Source organism: Aplysia californica, unplaced genomic scaffold (genome assembly GCF_000002075.1).
Source record: "Aplysia californica isolate F4 #8 unplaced genomic scaffold, AplCal3.0 scaffold00038, whole genome shotgun sequence".
NCBI classification, from domain to species: Eukaryota; Metazoa; Mollusca; class Gastropoda; order Aplysiida; family Aplysiidae; genus Aplysia; species Aplysia californica.
In genome coordinates, this window is record NW_004797308.1 from 2,071,399 (window position 1) to 2,097,374 (window position 25,976).

General features: G+C 40.0%; 2 protein-coding genes across 2 annotated transcripts; one reads left to right on the top strand and one right to left on the bottom strand.

The window, feature by feature from the left end:
* Nucleotides 1–1,407: 1,407 nt before the first annotated feature.
* On the bottom strand, nt 1,408–14,688 carry LOC101862561 (protein PAT1 homolog 1; the record flags this gene model as incomplete). The annotated part of the gene is given in 7 exon segments (XM_013091515.2): nt 1,408–1,665; nt 2,229–2,357; nt 4,819–4,893; nt 5,582–5,668; nt 6,428–6,582; nt 10,001–10,112; nt 14,582–14,688. Coding segments are annotated over 7 exon segments (852 nt in total), but the record flags the coding sequence as incomplete, so codon positions are not given.
* A 177-nt stretch (nt 14,689–14,865) lies between these two features.
* Nucleotides 14,866–25,384, top strand: LOC101859223 (deformed epidermal autoregulatory factor 1 homolog). The gene is made up of 8 exons (XM_005091968.3): nt 14,866–15,483; nt 18,746–18,954; nt 19,544–19,712; nt 20,129–20,284; nt 20,762–20,871; nt 21,381–21,512; nt 22,647–22,790; nt 25,128–25,384. The coding sequence occupies exons 1-8, from the start codon at nt 15,039–15,041 to the stop codon at nt 25,233–25,235; spliced, it is 1,473 nt and encodes a 490-aa protein (XP_005092025.1). The 5' UTR covers nt 14,866–15,038; the 3' UTR covers nt 25,236–25,384.
* Nucleotides 25,385–25,976: the final 592 nt, after the last annotated feature.

Genomic DNA, 25,976 nt, shown 5'->3' on the forward strand with positions numbered 1-25,976 from the left:
ACCCGTCAACCACACACTTCTTAACATGAACTTACGAATCGAATCGGGATGTGAATGTCAAAAGAAGTAACAAGAAACACACCTGAGCTCATACAGAGTAATATTTCTGATACAGCTGTTTAAACAACTTATTCAATTATTCGATCAAGGAAAGCATTTCTCACAGTATGTACCAGAAACTAGATTTTCAAAGTAGCTGTATGCCAAATTTATCTGTTCCATTTGAAAGGCCTATATCCACTGAGCATTTTGGTACCATTCTTTAACCTCTCAGTCAATTTTTAAGAAATTGGTAGTTGTTTAAAATTTGACTAAATTTGTTAAAGTCAGTCACTGGCTGCAACCCCATGTTTGACAGACAATAAAAAGAGTACCAAGAGCACTAAACATCTCCACAGTAACAGAGTACAATCACTATAACAAATATATGGAGCCTAATTTTTTTCAAGACTGAGATCATTACAAACTCAGTATTTTATTGACTCAAACACATTGATCTGTCGTTATTTCAACAACAAAAACGAGCGTTGACCCCGCTGGCGCCGCAGCGGGCGAGTCGGCTGTATACTGTAGTGTACCCCGCGTGCTGTGTCACATGCTTTCTGAGTCTTGCGGAAGGATTGATGAAATAATTCCAAGCTGATTACTTTATTCTAATAGGAAATGAGCTGATCTTTTAATTGACAATTTTTTAAGCCGGTATATTACATATTTTGTGTAAAAAGTGATCTCTAAACATTTTGACAGTATTTTTAAAAGCTTTCTATTTAGACGTCAAAGGCCAAATATATACCACGGGAAAGCCCGTTTAAAGCTCTAAAGTTCTCTCCAATGAAAAGACGGTATTTAATCATCCCGTGTTCCGCGAAGCATTTGAATGCACGCGAGTAAATTTTTCAACCGGTCGACCACGCATTCCAACCGCGAGGGGCTTTGCTTTTGTTGGCGATTCTCCAGCTCCTAATAATCGGACATAAAAACTACTTACACCATTGTAACGAGGAAAAGCTGAACTTTTACAAGGTGTACGGCATTTGGTGTTTAAGAGCGAAAGAGCAAAGAAACAGCGATCGGAATTACCCCGATTTCACCGATACCACGCAGTCGGAAGGCCGCGAGGCCGTGTTTATGCTACCTACTTATAGTTTTGAGTGGACCAGAAACACATTGTTAGAATAAAGGCGGAGCTTCACAAAGGTGACAAAGGCAGACATTAACAAATGAGGGATTGTGATTCTAAATGCAGTACACTCACATGTATAAAATTTACACCATTTAGGGTTCTGAAGCACGTTGGGAAAAATAGCACAAAGCTCATCACTTAAAACATATCAACCCCCCCAAAAAAACAAACAAACAAAACCATGGTCCCCCATCCCCTGTGTCTGTAGAAGCAGCAGACGATACCTGTTTCCTGAACGCCACAGCAGCACCAACAGGAGGAATCTGAGCAGTGGGCATGGGGGGGAATGGGGCAGGCTTGGGTTCAGCGGGAAGAGGCGCCTCCCCGCGCAGCTGCCGCTCCAGTTCAGCGGCGGTCAGCACCTGAGGCTTCTGGTGCTCTCGGGCTAGCATGCTGTGCTCAATCTCTGCCAAAGTGGGGACCTCCGGGGGCAAAGGCATTGACGGTGCTGGGATGGGCGTGGACCTCGCATCTTGAAACACCTAAGGGCACCATGGAAAGAAAGGGCAAAAAAGTGTTAACTCTTTACGATGTTTATTGTTTGTTTAATGTTAGTCTGGATGAGATAGAGAAACGCAGTAATAATGGCCACCAAGAATAGGAAAAAGGCAGAGACAGAAAGAAACATGGTTTATTTGATCAAAATGAAAAGTGGTCAAAATGCATAGTTACATGGACTGTTAGATTAGAGTATGCAGGTTTAAAATTAGGTTCCATGGTGCAATCAAACCTACCTGTCTACCCCCCCCCTCCAATGAAAGCTACCTTTAACACACAAAAAAACCCAAAAAAGACAACTCCCTCAACTCGCATTAAATAGCTACATGTGTACCAGTCCTGATAAGAATTATGTCCCGTGACATACTGGCTCGAGTGGCCATTGTTTGAGGGAGGGGGTCTGGACAAAGAGAACTACCCTAAAAATATAAGACATAAACCAGCAAAGAATCTTTTGACACATATAAAAAACTTCAGTCTTCTTTCAGACCACTGGAGCTTCCTTCCGAGTGGTGATATTGACACAACATTCAATGCTTTGTCTCACCCCTGGGAAATCCCTGAGGGCAGCTTGCTTAGCGGAGGCAAAGAGGGCCTGGAGGGTGTTGTTCACCGGCTTCTGGAATGGGTTGTCCGCAGAAGGTGAGCCCCAGATATTCTTCCCTGCTGATGATGCCTGGAGAGAAAAAAAAAATCACAGACAATCAAACAAATGGAGGTTTAAGGCATGGATTAAGCATACTTTCCCCTTCATGCTGCTCCTCCTTACAAGCACTAGATTTGATGTTTTCTACAAGATGCCTTACTTCTTACACTGGTACATACAACTTGGGATATAAGAAAATGGAGCAACCTTAATGGTAAATATCATCATAGAGAGCTGTGAGACATTCATGTCCTGCTGTCAAGTTGTCCTCTTGTGAACCTCATTATTTATGGTCCCTGTTCTCTTGTACACAGAAAACCATGGGTGGTTGGCGGGTACTTTGGTGTGGCTTGCTCCGTCTTTTTGGCTAAACATCTACCGTCCTTAGGTCTCCTTCTTTTTTGTGTTTGTTACTCTCTTGTCACACTTCTAATCTTCGGCATTTATACGACCTAATTGTGTTGCAAGTCCTGTAAAACATTTCCTAAAACTGACCCCCCCCCCCCTAAGAAAACCATGCACATCAAACATGCATGTGCTCATGCTATTACTATGCTGATTACTTTGAGGTGCGTGCATGTATGTGTGTGTGTCTGTATTTGAGCTTCTGATAATAATCGAAACTTCTGAATTTGCTACTCTTTCTTTTATTCAAACATCTTGAGCATTTTAACTCTCAAAAGTTCTTGGGTTTTGGCTCGTTTTTTAAGGTAAAGAGGTTGGACGTAGAAGAAAAAATCCTACAAATTCCTGTGAAGGTCAACACAATAAGTGTTGTATATCAATAGAAAGGTTATGGAAGGGACTGATATGATACAAGAATTATTTGAGTATGATTTTTCATTTGCAGATGTGACCTACTTACTTGGTGTTTAAAAATAGAAGAAAAAAAAAAGATTTTTTCCCCTCCTCTTTACATAGGCAAAGAAAGAAAAAACGATTCCAATTCTAGTTTTTATATTCAGGAACATTCAATTCTACAAAATATACAAAAAATTAAGAGTAATTTCAGGCCAATTAGTGGAGACGACAGCCATTTAGTACCATGACCTAGTTGCTCAAATTTGAAATACAAACAGTCTGATAGCATAAAAAACTATTATAAATTTGTGAAGGCTCTTATGACTGAGGTACTTTACCTAAAAGTAATGCATATTGGGTAGGTATTGATTTTAGACACAAATCAGAGATTTCACTCAACTTATTGTCATATTTGACCTACTTTTGAGATTTCTATACATAGAAATATAGATTATTTCACTAATATTGCTAGAGGAGCCTCTCTTTGGCTCTCAGACATCGCAATTCGAGCTGCATACATTTATCTGTCCTCTGGGTTCATAAATATAGCCTATATATAGATGAATTCTTTGTTCTAGCTTTTTTTTTATAATAGAGGGTTTTACGGTGCTCCCAACTGCATAAGGTCATATGAGCGCCAAGGGGTGGGTGTCAACATAGAAGCCTTTACAGGGAAGACTTAGACTGCTCACCTCTCTAGCTTCAACAGCACAAGGTCTGCTACGACTATCAAGGCACCCAGAAATAGCAGGTCACAAGAGAGTGACAAACATACAAATGAAGTAGACGGAAAATAGTAAGGATCAGGAAAGAAAAGGCAGCAGTAACCTGTTGTAGATCAGGCTGTTATGAGCGTGTCATGAGTCAGCCCATTTACAATTCTACTATGCTTGAACGAGAAATGTCCCCCCTTTGGGAATGGCCTAAAGACACTACAGTCAGCGGCACTGCCCTGGGGGGTAGTTCTTGCTTTGATCTTTGTATCAAAGAAAGTAATTCAAGATGGCGGACAGATGAGAATGATTTCGGTAAAATGCAACACCCATTTAAGTATGAAAAACTTATTTTTTTCCCAATTTTTTGGGGGGGTAATTCACCAGAATCAAGTCTACACTCTGTGTAGAAGCACCAAAATGGATAAATTAGACAAAAATATGAGATTTATAGCCTTCCAAAACCATTTAACATTTTTGTTCGATTTTTAAAGGAAAGAACTGTTAAAAGTTAAGAGGAATGATAGGTTATATAAGACTGGGGATGAAGCTCTTCCTCCTTGTTCTAGATGACAGCAGCTTGACAGTTAGTCCGATGTAGCGCACAAACAGTGCAGTCTACTTCATATCTGAGAGACTGCCAAAGAGCTTTCTTTCAAGAGGAGTCACATAAGGATGAAGTAAAAAGATACTATTTTCAGTTCTTGAGAACTCATTACATCATATACTTCAAAACTAATTATAGGCGTAAAATATTTAAATCAAATTGTACTTTATCCTTCCCGAACAGGATTGACCAAGGACAAATATTCAACTTTTGGTCCTCAGATGGCTTTTCCATGCATATTGAGCTCAAGGGCCAAATTTGGTTTGCCAACATCTGGGGTTCTTCTCACAGGCATACACACCATAGACACATTTCAGCCTCAGTAACAAATGTATTAACGGTAGTGAAAAAGCCAACATGCAACACACACCAAGCCCTCCAATTCCATGTATCCGGGCGGGGAGTTGGGGCCGAAGAGCTCATCGAGATGAGACTGTCTCTGGGCCTGTGAGAGGGAGGAAGACACGGTTAGCACAAACTGGCATTCCACTTGTTTCAGCAGAGAGGAGGAGGAAAAATTCGGGGAAAGTACTGCTATACATAACACAAGATTAATAGAGTGAAAGAAACACACAATACAATTTATGAAATGGTGCTCGTTATATTTTCTGCAAATAATGACAAAAGAATAACTAAGTTGTTAATAGAAACAGTGAAATAAGATACAAGTTAAATTTTCCTTTAATTTTAGAAAGAGAACATTTTTCCAGCATGCTACACTAATTTACAGGTGTCAATCGTACTTAAACAGGTTTTTTTTTAACCCTTAAAGGAAAACAATTATCTTTAAAAAAGAAAAGAAAACAAACGATGATCAGCTAGAATTAAATACGAATGGGTGCCCCCCACCATGCCTGAAAATGTGTCTCCTTGTTAGCCTTTACAGTAGCAAAGTTTTCACGCTTGCAACAAACGAGCTCCATGCAAAATCATCATCATCACACACACACACAAGCACACATGCATGTATGACCACTGAAAGCAACAAAGCTATGTCAGAAGAGCACACACTAGCACAACTTTCAAACGCGTTCACACAGTTTTAAGAAACCAGCTCAAGGAAAACTCAAACATGTCAAGTGCCAAAAAAAAAAAGCCAAAAAAAAAGCGGGAAGCACATGCAAACTACTCACCCCGGGGATGGGTTGTCCAAAGGCGGTAAACGCTTTGCTGTCATGGTCCTCCACAACTAGACGTCGTATAGAGCGCTCAAGCTCATCCTATTAAAAGTAAACAAAACAATCAGTTTTTAAAAAACGGGGGGGGGGGGGGTTTCATTTTAGAACTCTCACATCTCATGATACTTAAAAAAGGGAGTTCAATAACAACTAAGCAAAGATATCGCAGAAATGTGTATTAACTAACAATGGAAAAAGGAGAGCAAGAAAGAGTCTCAAAACATATACAACCTTTGCAAGCTTCTTGCTAGTTCTGCATTCACTATCACTATTAACAAAGTGTAGCGAGCATATGAGTTGGTACTTGTGACCTACTGAAGTTTCAAATTTTTCAGTTAATACCAGTATTACACAGGGTTCTGTTGCTTCAAATGAGCCTGTCTTTCCAAAACGGAGAACATGAAAAAACATTTGACTGGTCAGTAGAATTGAAGTGTACAACTTTTTCAGGTTATGGGTAAAAAGTAATTGCTGGACCATTGAAAGGCCATCTTGCTGATGCAAGGAAATTTTTTTGTGACTTTGTGGTGTTTTTCTTATCTCCTAAAGCAGGGCAAAAGGGAATTGTTTATTTTTCTTGTGACAGTGACCATAATATATAGATTCACATATACCTGTTACACATTCAAGCAGCAGAGCAAATCACTTGTACTTGTACATAAACGCACTTATTAACACTTTGTCATTATATTTTGGGGAAAATCCAAAGAAACTGGTTGGTAAACACCGCCAATCGGCGAGATGAAGAAGCAAAGTGTTAAGACTCGAATCAGGTCAAAAAGTGAACTGGTTGAGTCTTACCTCCTGGATGGTGCTGGTTGTGGTGGACAGCCCTCGGTCCATGGTGACAAAGCCAGAGTCCCTTGTGTGGTTCTCCTCCCGTGGACTGTCGAAGAAACTGGAGCCCTCCAGCTCCTTTGCCAGCCGCTTGTGCTCATCTTCCCAGTCGTAATCAGCTGGTGGTGATATTTTTTTAGTTAAGAATTTAAGCAAAGAGAAGCACAGACACCGACACAAACAATGGTCATTCTGGGCCAAGAAAAAAAAAAGAAAAAAAGAATAGGACCTGTGAATAACACCTTCCAACTACCCTCATCTTTTATTAAGAGAAGCAGTTTGCTGATATACCAGTCGTTTAAGGGTACAAAAAAAAAAGCAAGATTGACTTCATGAGTACAAAAGTAGGACTTACCAGGGACACCATTCAACCACCCACATAATCTGCAGGTGGCACGGCGTCCGAAATTCCGTCTCAGCGATCTTTTAGTTAGTCCGGGCCCCCCGCGGTAGGCCATAAATTAGCGGCAGGTGACCTGCAATTTCACGCGTCAAGTCGGGGATTGACCGGGGTCAACTCGTGCACAGCGCTGTCCTATCTTGTCCTTATCAGAACGCGTTTCTTCCCCTAATTTCATGAGCCGTAAAATGATGCTCACTGTACCCCTAGAACCTATTTCTTCACCAATTCCGCTTCGTCTACGTCTTCTTGATATCTTGTGAAAGTTTCAACAGTTTTCATTGATTCGTTTGGGAATAATAACAGTTTTAAATTGTGAGTGTTAAGTGATTGGAAGCGCCGATAATAATGTTATCTCTTCAAATTTAATTACAAATCATTCGAGAATGGAACGATGGTCTTTATTTCTGTTTGCACGGTGTGATAGCCATCAAATCATATTTTCTAATGATGTGAATTTTGTTTTTCCAGCACTTTGCAGTGACTGGCTATCAGTTAGTGAATTGTGTTCCTAAGTAAAAATCGTTAAACTGCAATGGGCCAGTCACACATATGAGAGGCATAGAGTCTCTGAATGGACTTTGTCGGGTGTGTTGGTGTTTAAATTTAACTGTCAAACAAAAAAAAAGTGCAGAAAGCCCCGATTATGTAAGACAATGGCAGGAGATATTCTCTTGATTTATGGGATTGATGTGAGGGACGAAAATGAACAGTCGTATTCCGCTAACATTTGTGTCAAGTGTTTTACCGCGATTTCAACTATCAAAGGGAGATAGGGTGTTACGTCATGTCAATTTATGCCGCAAAAAAGCAGTTGACACTAGTAGGAACATGTGGTGTGCGTTTGACAATAGCAGAAATATGAATTCCTTCTCCGTTTTGTTGGTACCGCTTAGGTGGCTGCATACAAAGATCAATTTCAAGCTAACATCGTAAAACACCCCAAACATACCTCCCTCCATCCCCATGTATGCAAGGAACTAACAAACACAATTTGTACAGAAACAAGAAAATACTCCGTCGAAACTGCAAAAATTGAGGAGGCAAAAGGAATGGAAGCAATATTCAATCTTCTCAATGAAAGATTTAGCCATGTTCACACTGCAATATCAAATCTCAAACCAGTCGAACGATTTTCAGTTCCACAAATCTTCTTAGCAATCGACAATTACATGTCCGCATTCAGACGCTATTTCCCCGCAAAGTTATCCCAAAGCCACACATATCATAACAACACTGTATTCCACACATACAACAACACATGTTTGCTCTCGGGCTTTTAGGAGAACAGGACACAGAAAGCAGTCACCAAGTGATCTCAAAACTGGAAGCCAGAGTATGAAGGATCCCAAACCAGATAGACATAATGCGTTTTTATTTTTGTGTCGCATCTCCTGCAAATAGCTCCCTCATTGCGTGCTGCTGGATATGTTTAGAAAGAAAAATTGTATAAATGTATACTTTTATTCTGTACATGTTCATTTCGTGAAAAGAAATCGGTGCTGTATATTGAAGATACGTCAGTATATCATTATTCAGGAGGATACACAATCCATTGGATACAAAAAGTCATGAATGCAGTGAAGCGTTTTGGCTATCATGCTCATGACAAGTTCCATGTTCGTGCTGGAAACAAAATTTTGAGTGAGTCAATTTCTAAACACATTTTCCTGTCTTACGTGGCAGTTTTGTAAATATTTATCGTTAGGCTTATAAGTTATTAGCCATTCAATATGTGTTTGTTGTTTTGACTAACTATAAATAGACATATATTTTAAGAGCAGCTAACTCAAAAACGTGAGCAGCCATGGTATTGCTATTTCGTACCAATAAAGAGGTTTAGTTGCTTTCTCTAAAGAACAAACTTGTGTTCACGTATGATATTTTTTGTTTGTGTAAGACGATAAAACATGTGTTGAAAAATTCATTTCACCGGCTACCGACGCAGGTAGCGGGAGGGCAGGTTAGTGACCTCTGGGTGACCGGCCCGCTGTGACCCGGTCACTCCATCGCCGATCCAACTAAAAGAGCGCTGTCTGTACGCCGTGGTGGGTATGCCAAGACAAAACTAAAACACTACGTAAAATACTTCTATGGTGCTTTTTGTAAAAACTCTACTTTGAATAGCAGCAACTTAACCCCAAAATTAAGTCTAATAAGTCAAAAAGAGGCCAACCATAAAATGAAGAATGCAACATTTCAGTTCTGCCCTGCACCCCAAATTGGTGAAAATAATTTTTTTAATCTGATGCATGAATTTATTTATTTACATGCTACATCAAGTCTCTTCCAACTTCCACAGGGAAAACACTTTCTCATTGTAATAACAAAAATGAGCAACTCCATTCAACCTTGTTTCACTAGGTAAGCAAAAGTCATTGGAGTTATTTTTCTTGCCACAGGGACAACTTCGTCCCTTAAACAGTACACAAGGCTATAGCTGAGAGGAAGATGTATTCCTAGAAAAACAAAAACAAGCTGACCACACTCGGACTTTAACTAAGTTAAAACTTGAACTTCCTCAAGTTCATAAGTAGGGATTAAAAGCTCTGCACCTTTACCTTAACTAAAAACTAACAGAGCAGTCATTTACACCTTAAATTATAAGAACAAGACAAATTGAATCCCACAACACTGGACAGTCCCAAGGGTAAAGAACATATATATATGCATAAATGCAAACTTTCCAAAACAAAAAAAAACAAAAATTTAACCCACGCGGCAGGTCAAGATGATGGGCACTGACCAAAAAGCCGACCTTCAAACACTCCCTACACACTTTTCTAAATCCAACAAAAGCAACCTATTCAAAGTAGACATCTGCAAAAGGTCTCTCAAATTTAGTTACAGGCTCCAGTCACATTATTATCTGCAAATCTAGTCTTGAAAAGTTCATAATTTTTTCCAGCATCAGCAAGTCCATGAGGAGCATAGCTTGAGAACACAGAGTTTGTATTTTCCAACATGAAAACTGCATTCAAATTTAATTTCTCAAAGCTCTCAGTAAAAAAAAAAAAAAACAAGTCACAAAGAAGAATTAAATATATCAAATGAAAAAACAGCCCAACAGTACATAAAAAACAAGAAGATGCAGGACAAACAATTTAGGAAAATGACAGCGACAAAATATAAGTTACCATCTCCAAGATCACCAAAAGTTTCATCGTTCAAAATATCAAATTCCTCTTCTTCTTCAGGAGCTTGAATCAGCTGATTGATGTCCTCATCAAGCTTTCCTGCTCCAAGAGCCTGCACCAACAAACAAAAGATAAAGAATACAACAATATAATATAGTATATATATCATGGCCTCAGACCTCGGCTCGTTCAATCATTCATGGTAGTGACATAAAAAAATTTATTTTAAAATGTATATATAACATTAAATTAATTAACAACTGCTCATGGGAGAATCAATTTTCCATCAATAAAGGAAACACTCTGGTCTATAACCTTACATGGCATCATAATAAACTCTGTCAAATACTATACAAGAGTGCACAGCTATAACACTTGAGATTGTTTTTGACAGAACTGTACAGATATTGTGAGAAGTCTGCCACTGCTATTTCAGCGAAAGAAGTAGTAGTACTGGACAAATGAGAACAAGTTGGGAAGTTAAATGATGATAAAACAGTTCAGAAGCCATTCTGGCAAGCAGTGAGAAAGCCAGAACAAGTGATGTGATGGAAAAAATATCTCTATGATGATTAGAGGCGGTACTTTTACTTTCTAAGAAAGAAAAGAACATTGGAGTGGGTTGTTGTTTTTTATGACAAGGCTGTCGTTATTCTCACCCGGGGTGAAAATAATCTCCATTTTATTCTCACGCGGGGTGAGAAAATATTATAATTATATTGTTATTCTCACCCCGGTTGAGAATAGAATGAATATTATTCTCACCCGGTCTGAGAATGCAATTAGGTTTTTAGGTCTACCTGGGTGTTGAGACCGAACGATAGAAAATAATTTGTGAATTGTAAGAGAGTAACCGTTTGCGACCTGCCCCAGAGTGCTGGCAGATTTTTCTAGGCTCCCGCTGGGATTTGTTATCGTTCAATTTTTTTTAAAATCTTGAGAGTATGCACGCATGTCTTCATAAAAACCCTAGACAAGTGTAAATACATTCTAAATTCAGAAGGGAATTCACTTGCCAGAGTAGTACGATTTTAAAAATAATAGCCTTAACTGAAAGCTGTTTAATGAAATAATAGTAATAGTTTGTCATTCGTAATGATACAATTGGCATTTGTTTACAACACAAAAAAAACATGTTTAATTGTTATCCCTAGCAGAACCCACCATTATTTTTTAAGGAAAGCAGGGCCTGGACCCTAGGCTTATTTTTTTCTTAATTTTGATTGGTTAAACCATTCAAGAGTAAACTTTTCTATTACAGAACCAATACATTAATACTGTAGCAACAAAAGGTGACGCTATTTGGTCAAAAGATAAAGTTTTTCCCCAAATCGACAATAGTCGCCCCCCGCGCCCGAGAGCTGGCCCGCCCGTTCTCGATTTTAGTCACCTCGCATGCTCAGCGGAGTGAGAGGGGGAGGGAGGCGAGTTTTGTCGCCTGGAGCGTTCAGTGACAGGGGTCCTATGATGCCCGAAACGAAAAAAGTGGGCGAGAATAGTAGGCTGTCGTTATTACGGTTATTCTCAATAGTATGAAATTTTATTCTCACCCCGTAATCACTGTGTTATGTCAATATTAATATAGAAGAGACCTCCTACCCAACCCTCTATTTCTATTCTATTGTATCATAGTGGTCGCTCGTTTTATGGTATTCCTCCCCACAACACTATACTACAGTAAAGGCCCTTCACGCATGATGATTTTTCTTTTGTGACTGCCAGCACATTTTATGATTTTAGTCTAGATTTCACCTAGAATCTAGATCTAGGCTGGATCTTAAATAAATAGGAAGTAGCTAATCTCAACCTGTGTGAGAATAAAAATACGATTGACCTCTCATCCCGGGTGAGACTTGCCAGCCAACATTGGCTGGCAAGTCTCACCCGGTGTGAAGCAAGACATGTTTTTCATTATAATTTCTGAATACTGTCTAGATCTATCGGAGCGGATGATCAAACTGACAAAAAACGAAGAAAAAAAATATGATAGTACAAAAGTAAACTAATTTGGTCGTCTATAAAGATGCTATGCCCCTCTCCGGCAGTGGTACTGACTGTGTTTAAGTGTCTTTAGGTCATTCCCAAAGGGGGGACATTAACATGTTCTTATGAATAGTAGAATTGTAAATTGCAGCTTTTTCTTTTCTCATCCTTACTAACGTCATTTCTCCTCTACTTCTTTGTACGTTTTGTCACTCCCTTGGCTTCATCCTTTCATTCTGCCATACTGCGAGGACAGGGAGGAAGCATTTTTCTCATTGAATTCAATTTCTAGAGCTAGAGGTTTTTAAATGTCAGGAGTCAGAATATTCAGATACTTCAGTTGTGGTTGGGGCAACGTTCCCGCACTATACTTCATTTGAAAATACCTTCAAAAGGTACTGCGAGAAAACAAGACTGCTCCACTTTGGCAGTAACCTATTTGACATTTAGTCTCCCAGCAAAAACTAAAATCCTTCACGTAAAAAAAAAAATCCCTCCACGCCCCCTCCCTCCCCCCGTTCACACCTTACACACACACTGACACACACACACACACAGGCCACTCCATTTGCGTAAAGGCCTATTATCAACAAATCTCTAGAACGCAAACCGTTTGGAGAAATAAAGTTGAAGTTTATTTTCCCGAACGTTCGGAGAAATAGAACCGGCCTTAAAATATTTTATCTGCCCGAAGGATTAGAAACTATGGATTTTATGTTACAATCCGGGCACCCCACCCTTTGGGCAAAAACAAAGTGACTGAACTGAAAATTCTCTTTCATCCTTGATAGGGCCTCATTAAAATAACTCTCCAGCTTTCAGAGTAGAATCTGGGCCACAGGCTCCTTCATCAACAACCAATGTTAACTCTTCCGGGGGAAGAGCTTAGGCCTAGATCTACACGCTGTTTTGCTCAGTTGATGAAGAAAAAGCTGTCTCAAGGACTAGATTCTAGATATAGGCCTACTTTTAGCAAAATGCCGCCGTCACTGTGGTGTCAACGAAAGTAAGGGAGGTTGCTTTAAGTTTGACACAGTTTGTACGCCCCTCTTTTGGGGTCAGATTTTTAAACAACATTTTTTACGATTTTTGGGGGGCTCCAGTGCCCGAAAACTAAAAAAAAACCTGATGCCCGACCCGGCAGTTCTCTCTAATCTTGATCTGTGGATGCTAGATCTAATCTAGATCTAGATCTAGAATCTAAATCTCGGAACAAATTGCATGATCTTTTCATAGTGTGCATCATAGATGTAGGAAGTACTATGGGCGCTTTTTCGGTAGTTCCAACCCCGCAATTGTTATTCACGGGTTCAGGCCCTAAGAGTAGGGGGGTTTCAGGGGGGCATGTTTTGCAGTTGTAAGGTTTGATATCTTAGTAAGACTCTTAGTCTTAGCTCGCCGCGAATCAAATGTAGATCTAGATTCTATAGATCTACGAAGTGGCTATTCTCATCCGGGGTGAGAATAGAAAAACGATCTACCTCTCACCCCGGGTGAGACTTGCCAGCGTAGGCTATTCTCACCCGGTGCGAAACAAGACCTGCTTTTCCTCATTTTGGAATACTGTCTATCGGTGTGGATGATAAAATTGATAAAAGCCAAGAAAAAATTACGTTATAGCACAAAAGTAAGCTAATTTGATCGTCTTCAAAGATGCTATGGCTATTTCACTGTTCGAATCGAGCCGAACTACGCGGGTCGCCATTTTGTTTTGCCCGGAAGTTCTCGCAAGATCTACTCCTCCCCTCTCTCTCTCTCTGAATACTGTCTATCGGTGTGGACGATCAAATTGACCAAAACAAAGTTAAAAAATGATGTTAAAACACAAAAGTAAATTAATTTGGTTTGTCTACAAAGATGCTACGGCTATTTAACTTTTCGAATCAAGCCGAACTACGCGGGTCGCCATTTTGTTTTGACTGGAAGTTCTCGCGCTACTCCTCTCTCTGTCTCTTTCTCTCTCTCTCTCTCCACTGCCCACATACAAAATTGTACGCTTTTAGTTTTAGTAGGCTACAGTTGTAATGGAACGTTTGTTCACGGCACAGAATTCTACAATTTTTCTGTTATCACAGTGTAGGCTAGAATTCTGTGGTTTAGGGTGAACGCAAAATTTGTTGGCCTAGATCTACTAGGCTATAACGGTGAACGCGCACCGGGTGAGAATAGCCAAAAGACTAGCCTGCCCCGGGTGAGAATAGAGGTGGCCATAGATCTAGATTCTTTCTAGACCTCTAGATCTAGATTCTAGATCTAGATGATCTAGATTTAGATGTAGATTTCTAGGTCAGGCTCAAATAAGGGGGGTGGGAACTAGCCTACCAAAAAAGCACCGTACTATGACCCTATGACCATAGAGTATGCACCTCCTACAGATCTATGGTGTGCATGCAAAGTGCAGTTGGGCAAGGCAATGTTATTGTTATCGAAATAACGTCAGTGTGAAATTTGATGGTATTTGTCATTGATAAAACGAACACACGTTGAAGATTAGATAAATAAAACATGAAATGACACATATGTAACAACGGAAGCCATAAGTTAGAGAAGTATGCTTTAAATAATCATAATTAGGCCAAGTAAACTGATTTCACTTACGGAAAACATCCTATCGGCGTCGCGCGACAATGCCATGTTTACGCCATTTTGTTACTGATAGAGGAACTCTCGAACTTTGACAATGCACAAAACAGTCGATTCATACTTGTGCAATTTATATTTGATACACAGTGCCTTTTTTAGACAAAATATATTTTTTAAATGATTTTGTCTTGTGATTTAGAAAAATTATTTCTAATACAATTAGTTGTCAGCTAAGAATGGGAGTTCGAGAGTACTTGGGCAAAATCTCCGGTCGATTTTCCGCCATATATCGTCAAACAACGGCCATTTCCGTCAGTTGTGATGGTTTGGTGAGGAAAACAGCCCTTTGTAAGACTTTGTCTTGATATTAAGAGGGAATATTGTACTGAATGTGATATTTGTGTGCTCTGTGTACTTTGTATGCCAACATGTAACCCGTGTGTGAAGTCTGTTGGCAAGGCCTTCGTCGGCGATGTCTGAAGTCGATATCGCCGGAGACCTGCCGAATGGTGACGATTCCGCATTCGTAGACGAACATCACCACGGCTCGGAAACTTCGCCAGAATCCTCATCTGTTGCTGCAGCAACATCACCCGCTAGCGCTATTTCATCCGACCATGTATTTGTTGCCACTTCTCAGGGCCTCATTACCGCCCAACAATTTCAAGAAGCAGCAGCTAGTGGTGGAATCAAAACAACTCACATAGTTATCCATGATCAGACTCTCGATCAGCTGGCGGCGGAGGCCGGAGGGCTGAAGACCCCCACCACCCCCCTCCCGCCCCCGACTCCTGCCACACCCCTGAGTAAAGAAAAGGGCTTTCGCTATCAGTGGGACGATTCTGTTCATAATGATATTTTACCAGTTAGGTGTAAACACACCAACGGCGAACTACACAAGTCTAAGTTTGGCTCCGGTGAGTTATCCCATGTAAATTTCTTTAAGCGCCAAGTGATAATTAGATCTGAAAGTTGGAAAGTAAAAAGCTCAGGCAAGACTACCTCTGTGAACTCTGTCCTTTTTGCCTTTATAAAGTTTTATGGTCACAAGCTTGATCTAAATCTAGGTCTAGATCTATATCTGGATCTAGATACACGCTCTTATAATCAGACTTACTATCTATCTCAGAGCATCTAGGTCTGTATGCTATGCAGCTATCTGACTATGAATAGATAGGCTAGCCTAGTTGTACTATCACTATCATCACAGAAAGTTCAGGAACTTTATATTATACTATAATTCTATACAATATTTAACTACTATAGAATGGTCCCTGTAAAGTGAAGTATAAATAATCTAGGCCTATGAAACTCTTGGAGGTTTAGAATAGAAGTAACCTGTTTCCCTGCTCTCAAATTAAATTTAACAATTTTAATGATGGACAGACATGAAATTTTATATTGAATTATACAAATGATATAGAGTCTATATATATATATCTATATCTATATCTATATATATCTATAATTCTATATATACTATTGCTTGTTCACTTTCATCTAAATTCGCAAAAAAAAAATTCTTGCTTTTTAAAAATTAATTTTCTTAAATGCCCACGAAACTGCATGGCACCTCTGCAGGCCAGCCACTAAACAAAAGTATATTCATAAAACAATTTTGATCCAGTAATAAAAAAGTTTTTATCTTTGAGCCCTATTTAAAACCCGCTCTTTGGATGCATGCACAAGATCACTAATATAAATGACCCAGTCTTTTGAATCATGTTTCTTTTGCGAACGTTAAAGTATGGTGTTGAGGAAAATGTGTAAACTTTTGGTAAATTTTTACTTTCACTCCCTCACACTGATGCACTGCTTTGGGGGTCAAACTGCAGTATTTTTTGCAACATCACACATAAAGCCATTAAAACTGTCGCAAATCAAATGTTTTCAAGAAAATTTCAAACCTCACTGCAAAATGTCAAATTATGGGTTGAGACACACCCCCCTGTAACCGTAACCTCCAAGGTTTTTTATAACTTAAGGAGGGGGGGATGGGCCACCCCTCCCTGAAACCCCCCGATTGGTCCAAAGCGAGCAGATTACTACTCGGTTAGGCTTAGTTTGAGTTCAATTAAAAACCATCAAATATGTCTAAAACTATTAATTTGCGATAGAAATGAAGTTGATATTCTGAACTTCATGTTCAGCTTATATTATCAATATAGCAGAAAAATATGGACAACTGGTAGCTAAGTGTGAAACGGGAGCAAAAGTAAAAGAACACCCAACTTTTTTTATGCTTTAGGTGTATGCTGTAAATCCCCTATTATTTTTTGGAACTGCTTTAGGCTTAAAGCAAAGAAAAGCTGTCCGAACCTTAGACCCGTTTGAAGATAAAACAGCGATTTCATTCTTGTTTTAACTGCGGTCAGATGAAAGTGAACGAGCTATAAAACTATGTATACCTCCTGTATGTTTTCTGATTTCTCTAATTTAACATACAACAATTGATCTTAATGCACTTTTTCTTCTGATGTAACCAGTGGTCAAAGGCAGTGACCATATTCACTGTGGCTGGAGTCCTTAGCCTTAGCCGCATGGAATAAAGGGAAAGTTTTTTAAAGAAGAATCTTAACAGGTGATGGAACATGGATTCTTGGGATCCGAAGCTGAATTTAAAAGGTACCAGAATGGAGAAACCCAGGATCACCACCTCTCTAGAAAGCTTGGCCCAAGCAAGGTGCTTTGAGAATGGTGACATCATGATCATCTTTTTCTATGACAAATGTGTGATTTTGAATATCCCTGCTATTCCCATGCGACTTTCATCTCTTCCCCAAAATCAAAACAGGATTAGGAGGGAGTCAACGATTTGAAGGCGAGGAAGAAATTGTGCCCAAAACAAATGCTGCACTAAGGACTCTGGCCAAAGCAGACATGTTCACTGCGTTTGACTGTTTGTTGCAATGAAGGAAAAAGGGCTTTGAGATCAACAATTGTTTTGTTGAAAAGAAAGCATGTTTTTGTTAGCTTGCACAAATTTTCATGTCTAAAATAAAAATTGATTATTTTACAGAACTGGGAATCTTACTTCCGGGACAGACTTTGACCTCGTTTTGATGTTATTTTCTCACCCTTATGGTTCTCATTATAGTAGGTCTTTAACTTGGGACAACCTGCCATTTGAGCATCTACTTGTTCCACTCTGTCCATAAGATCCGTAAATTTATAATGTGGGTGGTTGGCGGCTGCTCTGGTGTGGTTGGCTTCTTCTTTCCTATCAAACCTTCGTCTTATTCCCCCCTCCTTTTTTGTGTTTGTTACTCTCTTGTAACACCTCTAATCTTGGGCACTTATATATCACCTTATTGTGTTGCAAGTGCCGTAAAACTCTGCTAAAAATAAAAATTTTTACTTCATGCTCCACACTTTGGCTTTTTCTAGTCTTCTATAGATCTGTCCTTGGTTATAGTCCAGCTCTCACATCCTTATAAAAGGAAAAAGGATTGACCAGACGTGCGCTTTCAGGGTTCTTATCTTTGTGTTCACCGATTCTGTTTCTGTTTGAGAGGAAAAGTTCAGTTTCGTGTGGAAAGTTTCCTTATAAATTGGTCCTTTTTTTTTTTTATCTCTCTCACTTTTTTGCATCTGAATTGTGTGACCAAGGTATTTAATTTTTAAAAGCTTTTGACCTTTTTTATTGTGAGCCACCTATTTCTCTTCTTGTTATCACTCAGTAATGAAAATCTGCTATCTCATTTTGTGTCTGGGTTTTTACATTCATCAATGCTCTTTATTTTATCTCCCCACACCCCTTGAATGTATTGAAGTGAAAGCACCATCAATGTCAATCCTTGTCAACAACTCTTTTTTTATTCGTCTTGCATACTTTGGCCTATTTATATGAACATGCAGGTCATTTTGATTCTATCTCTGTTGTCTCTGTATGACACTTCCAATACAATCTTTATTTTTTAAAGATATATAAAGAGTAGAATCTGTGCATATATGTGTTTTAAGTATAGTGTCTTTCTGGTTCCCATCTGCTCCTTTTAATACTTGATAGAAACAATAAAATTAATTGGCCAGTTACCACTGCCCTGCCTTTCTGTTTGTCAGAAACAGAATAGATAGTTATATCCTTGATGATGTAGTCTAATTTATTTATCAGCCCAGTGAGAAGATCAAGACAATATTATTATGTTTTTAGTTAAAAATTACTCTTTTTTTTCCCAGGAGGAAGAGGAAAATGTATCAAAGCGAGCGACGGTGTGTGGTACACTCCCAATGAGTTTGAAGCTGCCGCAGGTCGGGCTAGCAGTAAAGATTGGAAGAGAAGCATTCGCTATGGGGGCCGGACCCTCCAGTGTTTGATAGAGGACAACATCCTCCAGCCTCACGCGACATCATGTACCTGTGCCTCGTGTTGTGATGATGAGGCCGTTGTAAGCATATTTTCCTCAGTCTCACTCTTACTTTTTTTTCCACATGTCATATTTTTTAAAGATTTAAGACTTTCCCATTTGTACAATTTTGATAATGGTAGCCTTTTTACTGAATAAGTGTTTCTGTGTGTCGTGCAAGATTAAGCAAGAGAATGTGCCTTCTTTTTTTGCTCCTAGGCAACATGTGAGTTATGTCCCATTATTAATTCTTTGAACATGGTAAGAAGTATTTTTGTAATTAACCTTTTTTGAGTTATACCGTCATATTGCCACTCCTGCTTTTACTGGCTTTCCCACTGTAGAGCCCAACCAGCTTTTACCGGCCTGACAGTTCATAAAGCTGATTTTGAACCATAGCATTCTGTTTCTCAAAAAGAGTTTAAGTCGTTCTCCAACAGATTTCGAGGGTTGCATCTTCTGAGTGATGTTTACAGCCTAAAGGGCTAGAGCAGTCATGATTTGAAGAGAAGTAGAGAATATTACCCTCTATTAAACACTTTTTTTATGTAGCTCAAGCATCTTAATACCTGACTGTTCAAGTCTAAGAACACATATTTTTTCTTGTGATTTAAAATAAATATCATTTCAGACTGGCCCCATCAGATTATTTGTGCCTTACAAACGACGAAAGAAGGAGCTAGAGAATGAGCCCCTGATTTCTCCGACAAAGAAGCAACCCCGGTTAGCCCCAATGAAGTCCCCGGTTCCTGTTGCACAGCAGATAGGAGTAGCTGTGCCGAAAGTGGAAGTAGATCAAGGTAATCACGATGCAGAAATCTTTTACCCGTTGGCTATCAAACGAGAAATATATCTCGAGCCAATAAATGAGCTGCACAAACTCCTGAATCACCTAAATCGTAATTAGTCTTTGAAACCATCCCGAGCATGTGAAATACATTTTTAACCATGTTTTTTTGTCAAAAATAACTTTGGCTTCCACTTCTCTTTGTTCATTTTCAAATTACACAGCAGGTTAGTGTGATTTTTGTTATTGAAAGGATTTATTAAAACGTAACAATTTGTGCAGCCAAAAATATAGATGCGTGGTCCTTCAGTGAAATTAGTGCTCCTTATGTTGAAAGTCTGTTACTACCATTGCCACCTTCAGAGTTTCATGACCTGCTATTGATTGTCTATTGTCTATTGATTCCTGTGTCATGTTCGCCGGCCATAGGAGGTGCGGGGCAAGTGATGGTTCCCGTGGTCTCCGGTCAGGGCACGATGCACAACCCAGCGGCCATGCAGAACGTGTCCATGCATTCAGCAGAGAACAAGGGAGAGATGGTGCACATCGTGGCCACTGACGCTCAAGGGAATTTAGTGGCTGGAGGTATATTCTTCATCACTGGACTGACTATGGATTTTGTTCTGTCAAAATGGTATTGGGGCTTGCCCCTCCCCTCCCCTTCCCTGCTCTTCAACCCCCCTGTATATGGACACACACACTTGTTTACCTTTAGTTTTTAACATTTAGAAGGGGAGAGGTGAGGGGTTAAAGATTATTAGTCTTTTGAGACAAGCAACATAGTTCAAATTAAATCTAAAGTAAAGTTCCAAATTGTTTTAGCAAAGTTTGTTTTCATGGTAATTTGACCAATGAGTTCATAATGTATTAATTAAAAATTACATTTGCCCCCACCAATCAACAAACAAACAGTTTTTAAAAATGTTTGGCCCGCTCAAAATGGGATTATTGTGAAAAATTTAACAGGGGCTACCTGCTGACAGAAAGAATCCTTGAAGATCAGCCTAAAATAATGACTGTGTTTGCCTTGAAGCTAACAGCAAAACTTTTTCTCAATTTCAGATGCTGTTGTCATGACCCCCATTGCCCTGGCCCAACCCCACCAACAACAAGGTGCCCAGATCGTCACCATGGATGTTATGGAGCAGAAAAATTGGTGGCAGTTGGAAGAGGTAGCAATCATTTTGGATTGGTGTTATTTTTTTCCTGTATATTGGAGAAGAAAAATTGATGGTGGATGTTTGTTAGCTTTTTTCTTTCTCTAAAATGGATCTGAAAAATTGGTGGCAATTGTAATTTAGGACTTTGATATTATTTTTTCTATAAAATGGAACAGAAAGATTGATGGCACTCTTATTTAAGATTTTCGTTATTTTTTAAAATAAAATAGAGCAATGCAAATGGTGGCAGTTGAAAGAGGTAGCACTGTTGTTTAGGATTTTTATATTATTTTTCTGTAAAATAGAATAGGAACTTTGGTGGCAGGTTGAAGAGACAGTACCGTACTTAAGAATTTTATTGCTCTTTCTTCTCTTCAGGGTATATTTCATGAAAGAGAGTTTGATAATGGTGAATGGCAAAGTCTGAAAAATGTAACCGCTGCATTGTTGTGAGTTTGTGAACACATACTGATGGCTGGGTGCAAGACTCTTACAGTCTCGAGTCTGTTTGTTTGTCCCAGATGGCCAACAACTTGCTGCAGCAGGCCCAGCAGCTGAAAATAATGATTGAGCAGGTCAAGCAGCAGAGTCTGGTGGCTAAAGACAACGCTCTACAGCAGCAGAGGGCACAGATGGACAAGGAGAGGCAAGAGGTGAGACTGAGGGAGGGAGGGGGGAGGGAAAGTGTGAGAAATTAAGAGGGCACAGAGAGACAAGGGGTGAAACTAAGGGAGGGAGGGAAAGCGTGAGAGAGAGAGAGAGAGGGGGGGGGGGGGCACAGAGAGACAAGAGGTGAGACTGAGGGAGGGAGGGATAGTGTGAGAGATTGAGAGGGCATAGGAGGCAAGAGGTGAAACCGAGGGCGGGAGGGAAAGTGTGAGAGATTAAGAGAGAGAGGCAAGAGGTGAGGCAGAGGGAGGGAGGGAAAGCGTGAGAGGTTAGGAGGGAGAGAGAAAGAGGAAACAGAGAGGCAAGGGGTGAGACTGATGGAGGGAAAGCGTTAGAGATTAAGATAGAGAGAGGGGGGGGCACAGAGAGGCAAGAGGTGAGACTGAGGGAGGGAGGGAAAGTGTGACAGATTGAGAGAGATAGATTTTTTGGTGGATAAAGGCAATGCTCTTACAGCAGCAGAGGGCAGAGCTGGACAAGCACAGACAAAAGGTGAAACAATATGAGATATAGAGGGAGAGCTTGAGGAATGAGAGGGAAGGTGTGAAAAGGGGAAGGAAAGAGTTTGTCTGGTAGCTTAGTTAAGACAGTACTCTACAATAGTAGAGGACACAGGATGAGAGTGGGAAAGACAAATCATGTGTAGCTTATTGTGAAATAAAAGTAAAAAATACCTTGAGAATACAATGCAGTCTCATTTTGATAAAAAATGTGAGATGCTGTTATGCTAATTCACTGCTGGAGGAGTGAAAACTAGGCAAAAGAATGGGAGCGCCTTAGTTGGGGAGGGGGGGGTTTAGCGCTAAATTTGTTTTGGCATTACTAATGTTTGCTTGTTCCTCAAGATCTAAGAAAAACATTAAGCAAGGGCACTCTGGTGTGGTTTGCTCTTTTATATTCATCAAACATCTGTTGTCCTTATCTCTACTCCTACTTTTATTTGTATGCTACTCCCTAGTCTCACCTCTAAACTTTGGCACTTATATGACCAAATCGTAGTGCAAGTTCCGTTAAACTTTTACTAAAGCTAAACTTTTAAGATGAAATATTTGTCCTCAATGTATCCATTTTGAATGCTGATATCCATTACTTTCCTTCTCCCTTGTGCCTGTGTACAGGCTGTCAATACCATGAGGATGGAAGCCTCGATGAAGCTGTCGCGGGTGGTAATGGAAGAAAGAACTCAGAAAGAAATAGCTGTGCAGCAAGCGTTGGCACAGGCGCGACACGACAGTGTCAGTGTCATCTCTGCAGATGACAAGGTCAGTAGGTCCTTTACGGTTACAAAATCTGATAATTACGCTTTATATGATACAATAGTTTTGATGCCCATAGGTGTCGGGTAGACCAGCGTCTGTGATGTAGCAGTTTTAGGTGCTTTGCTGTTATGCACAGAAAATCAAAGTTCGTTTCCTGTATGGAGAGAATTTTTTTGAGTTTCTCGCTCTTTCAGCTAGGATGTCGTTTCCTCCTCAGCCCAGGTTGATCCCAACTGGCAGGGTTGAAGCCCTCCTAATTTATCTAAATTGAATCGATTTGAAGGAGGGGTGGCTTTAAAAAAACACCTAGATTAAAAGAATAAATAAATCAATGCTTCAGTTAGGCGGCGCTGTACTAGTTCATATTGTTGTGATGTTAGTTACCAAGTGGTCACACTGCTGAACTCGCACCCATACGTTCATGGGTTTGAATCCTGTTTTGGCCCCAGTGTTGTATCCTTGGGAAAGGCATTTGACACAGACTTTACTCCGTTAGCCAAGGTGAAAGATCTTGTCAGTTCATAAGTGTTTGAGTACCTGTCTAATTCTCAGAAAGCTGAAAATGTTTTGGAATGTTACTGAGTCTGTTTGGGGTAATTGTAGATTGTAAAACGCATTGAGGTATACTTTCTAGTAGGGATAAGCACATTGCAAATGCAATCAATTTTTGTTGTTGTTGTTGTTGTTTTTCTTTTTCTTCTTCTTCTTCTTCTTTTTCTTCTTCTTCTTCTTCTTCTTCTTCTTTTTCTTCTTCTTCTTCTTCTTCTTCTTCTTCTTCTTCTTCTTCTTCTTCTTCTTCTTCTTCTTCTTCTTCTTCTTCTTCTTCTTCTTCTTCTTCTTCTTCTTCCTCCTTTTTTTTGGGGGGGGGGGGGGGGGGGGAAAAAACGTCTACATTTAATAAATGTTCTCATGTAGAAATTCTATTTGTCAACTGACTTCTTAATGAGCTCACTTTTTCAATTACAAGTAGTTCCCTCAAAGTCTTATTTTAAATATTGCGAAGAGCTCAAAAGAATTTTCAACTTCTTCGCTCTCCATTCTGAAGAGATGAATAAACTTTGTTTTTTCTCTCTATAAAGTTCTTTTCTTTTTGTATGTTGTGAAGAGATGAAGAGATTTTATGCGTTATGAAGAGGTGAAGCCTTTGATCGAGTAAACAGAAACAAGCTATGGAAGATCTTTGAACAGTACGACATCAAGGGACTACTGCTAGACAACATTAGGGCTATCCATGCCAACAGCAGAAGCGCAGTCAGCACTACCAGTGGAACATCGGACTGGTTTCCAGTAACATTCGAAGTCAGGCAGGACTGCAATCTCTCCCCCTCTGCTCTTCGTGATCTACATGGACCAGATGACAAAGGAGGCCAATTCAGACCCAGAGGCACTCAAAGAACTCATGTTTGCGGACAACCTAGAAATGATGAACAACGAGACTCAACTACAGGAGCGTATAAACCAACTAAACGCGAGTTGCGAGAAGTATGACGTAAAGATCAGTGTTAGCAAGACTGAGGTCATGACAGTAAACAGGAGACCGGACAAAGCGGATATCAACTTCAATGGATCCCAACTAGCAAATTCAAATACTTGGGCAGCATTTTCACAGAAAGCAGCAAATTAGATCGAGAAATAGAGACAAAATGCCAGAAAGCCAATGCAGTCCACTATCAACTCGCCCCTCTCTTGAAACATCCCAATAATTATCCCCATGAGCACCAAGGCAAAGCTCATCAACGACTTTTTCATACCAACACTCACATATCAGTGCCAGACATGGTCCCTAAAAAAGCCCTAGAGAGGAAGCTGGTCTCTTGCGAGATTAAATGTTTAAGAAGAGCGGTTAACAAAACAAGAAGGGGCAAAATAAAAAATGAAATCATAAGGGACACGGTAGGAGCAACACCAGTCCTACCACACTTTGAAAAACACAAGATGAAGTGGTTCAGACACCTCACACAGTGCCCTCAAACCAACCAGCACTGAGGGCGTACGACATCAAATATTCTGGCTGGAGAGCAAGGAGCAAGAGGAAGACCAAGGCGACGCTGGAGTGAATCTGTAGCAGACACCCTCAGAGCTCTCGGGTTGTCTCTCCTACAGGCCACTCGCCTTGCTTCAGACAGATGCCTGTGTCTCCCCGCGACACGCTCCGGTACACGCGGAAGAAAAAAGTAACGTTAAGTATGAAGAGGTGAATTGACTTTTTGTCTTTCTTTCTTTTTTTCTGTACATTGTTAAGAGATAAATAAATCTTTGTCTTTCTCTGTTTCTTTCTGTATACAGTGTAGAGCTGAATATACTGGAGTTGTTTTTCTCTCTCTCCCTTGGTGTGATTAGGTGACCTACAGTGTGGCATGGCCAGTAACTAGCTCCCAACCCAGCATCACCATGGTGCTACCCCAGGAGGAGGATGAGGAGGACAAAGACGTCAAAGACACTTTATGATGACACACCGGACAACAACGGCCTCCAGAGCCTGCCTCGTTTTGATCTCCATTTTATTCCTTCTCTTCACCCATTTACTCTCTATCTCACTCACGAGATGACCAGCATCTGTGGTATAGCTGTTAGGCGCTTTGCTGTCGGATGCAAGAGACCCGAGTTCAGTTCTCGAGTGGGGACAAAATTTTAATGATAGAGTATCTCGATCTTTCTACTGGGATGTATCCCTCTCAGCCCAGGTTGACCCTGACAGGCCGCCCTCAAAATGATCTAAATTGTGTTAATGGGGGCGTAAAAACACATGCATTAACTCACAAGATGAAGATACGTGTCCACTACACGAGCCTCACGCATTGCTGCTTTCTGAAGTTCCATCCATGGTGATCTTCCATAGCAAATCTGTCGTTGTTTTCCTCCATGTCGTGTGGGTTGGCTGTGGTACCTTTTTAAGGGTGTTATGAAGTTGTGTCCTTGTTCTCAGTCTCCTTTCACTCTTGGGGGAAAGCCCAGGAGTTACTCCTCTGGAAGCTAAAGACTGATAAACACAGGTGCAGTGCATTGCATTTTATTTTACGGAAATGTGCCGAGTGCCTATTTGTTTTGTCTATAAATTGCTGCTGCTGCAAGAGGTCGGATTGCCAGAGAAATTACTAAATAGTCCTATTTAAAGCTTCAAAAAATGTATTTCCATTTCCATTATCGTTTTTGAAGTTTTAATTACTAATATATTATTTAGGGGGCTGA

Bases quoted from the DNA above. Each gene is read 5' to 3' on its own strand.
- LOC101859223 (XM_005091968.3), top strand. From the start codon at position 15,039: ATGTCTGAAGTCGATATCGCCGGAGACCTGCCGAATGGTGACGATTCC. The intron at 15,484-18,745 runs GTGAGTTATCCC...TTTTTTTCCCAG, and splicing joins CAAGTCTAAGTTTGGCTCCG to GAGGAAGAGGAAAATGTATC. The intron at 18,955-19,543 runs GTAAGCATATTT...ATATCATTTCAG, and splicing joins GTTGTGATGATGAGGCCGTT to ACTGGCCCCATCAGATTATT.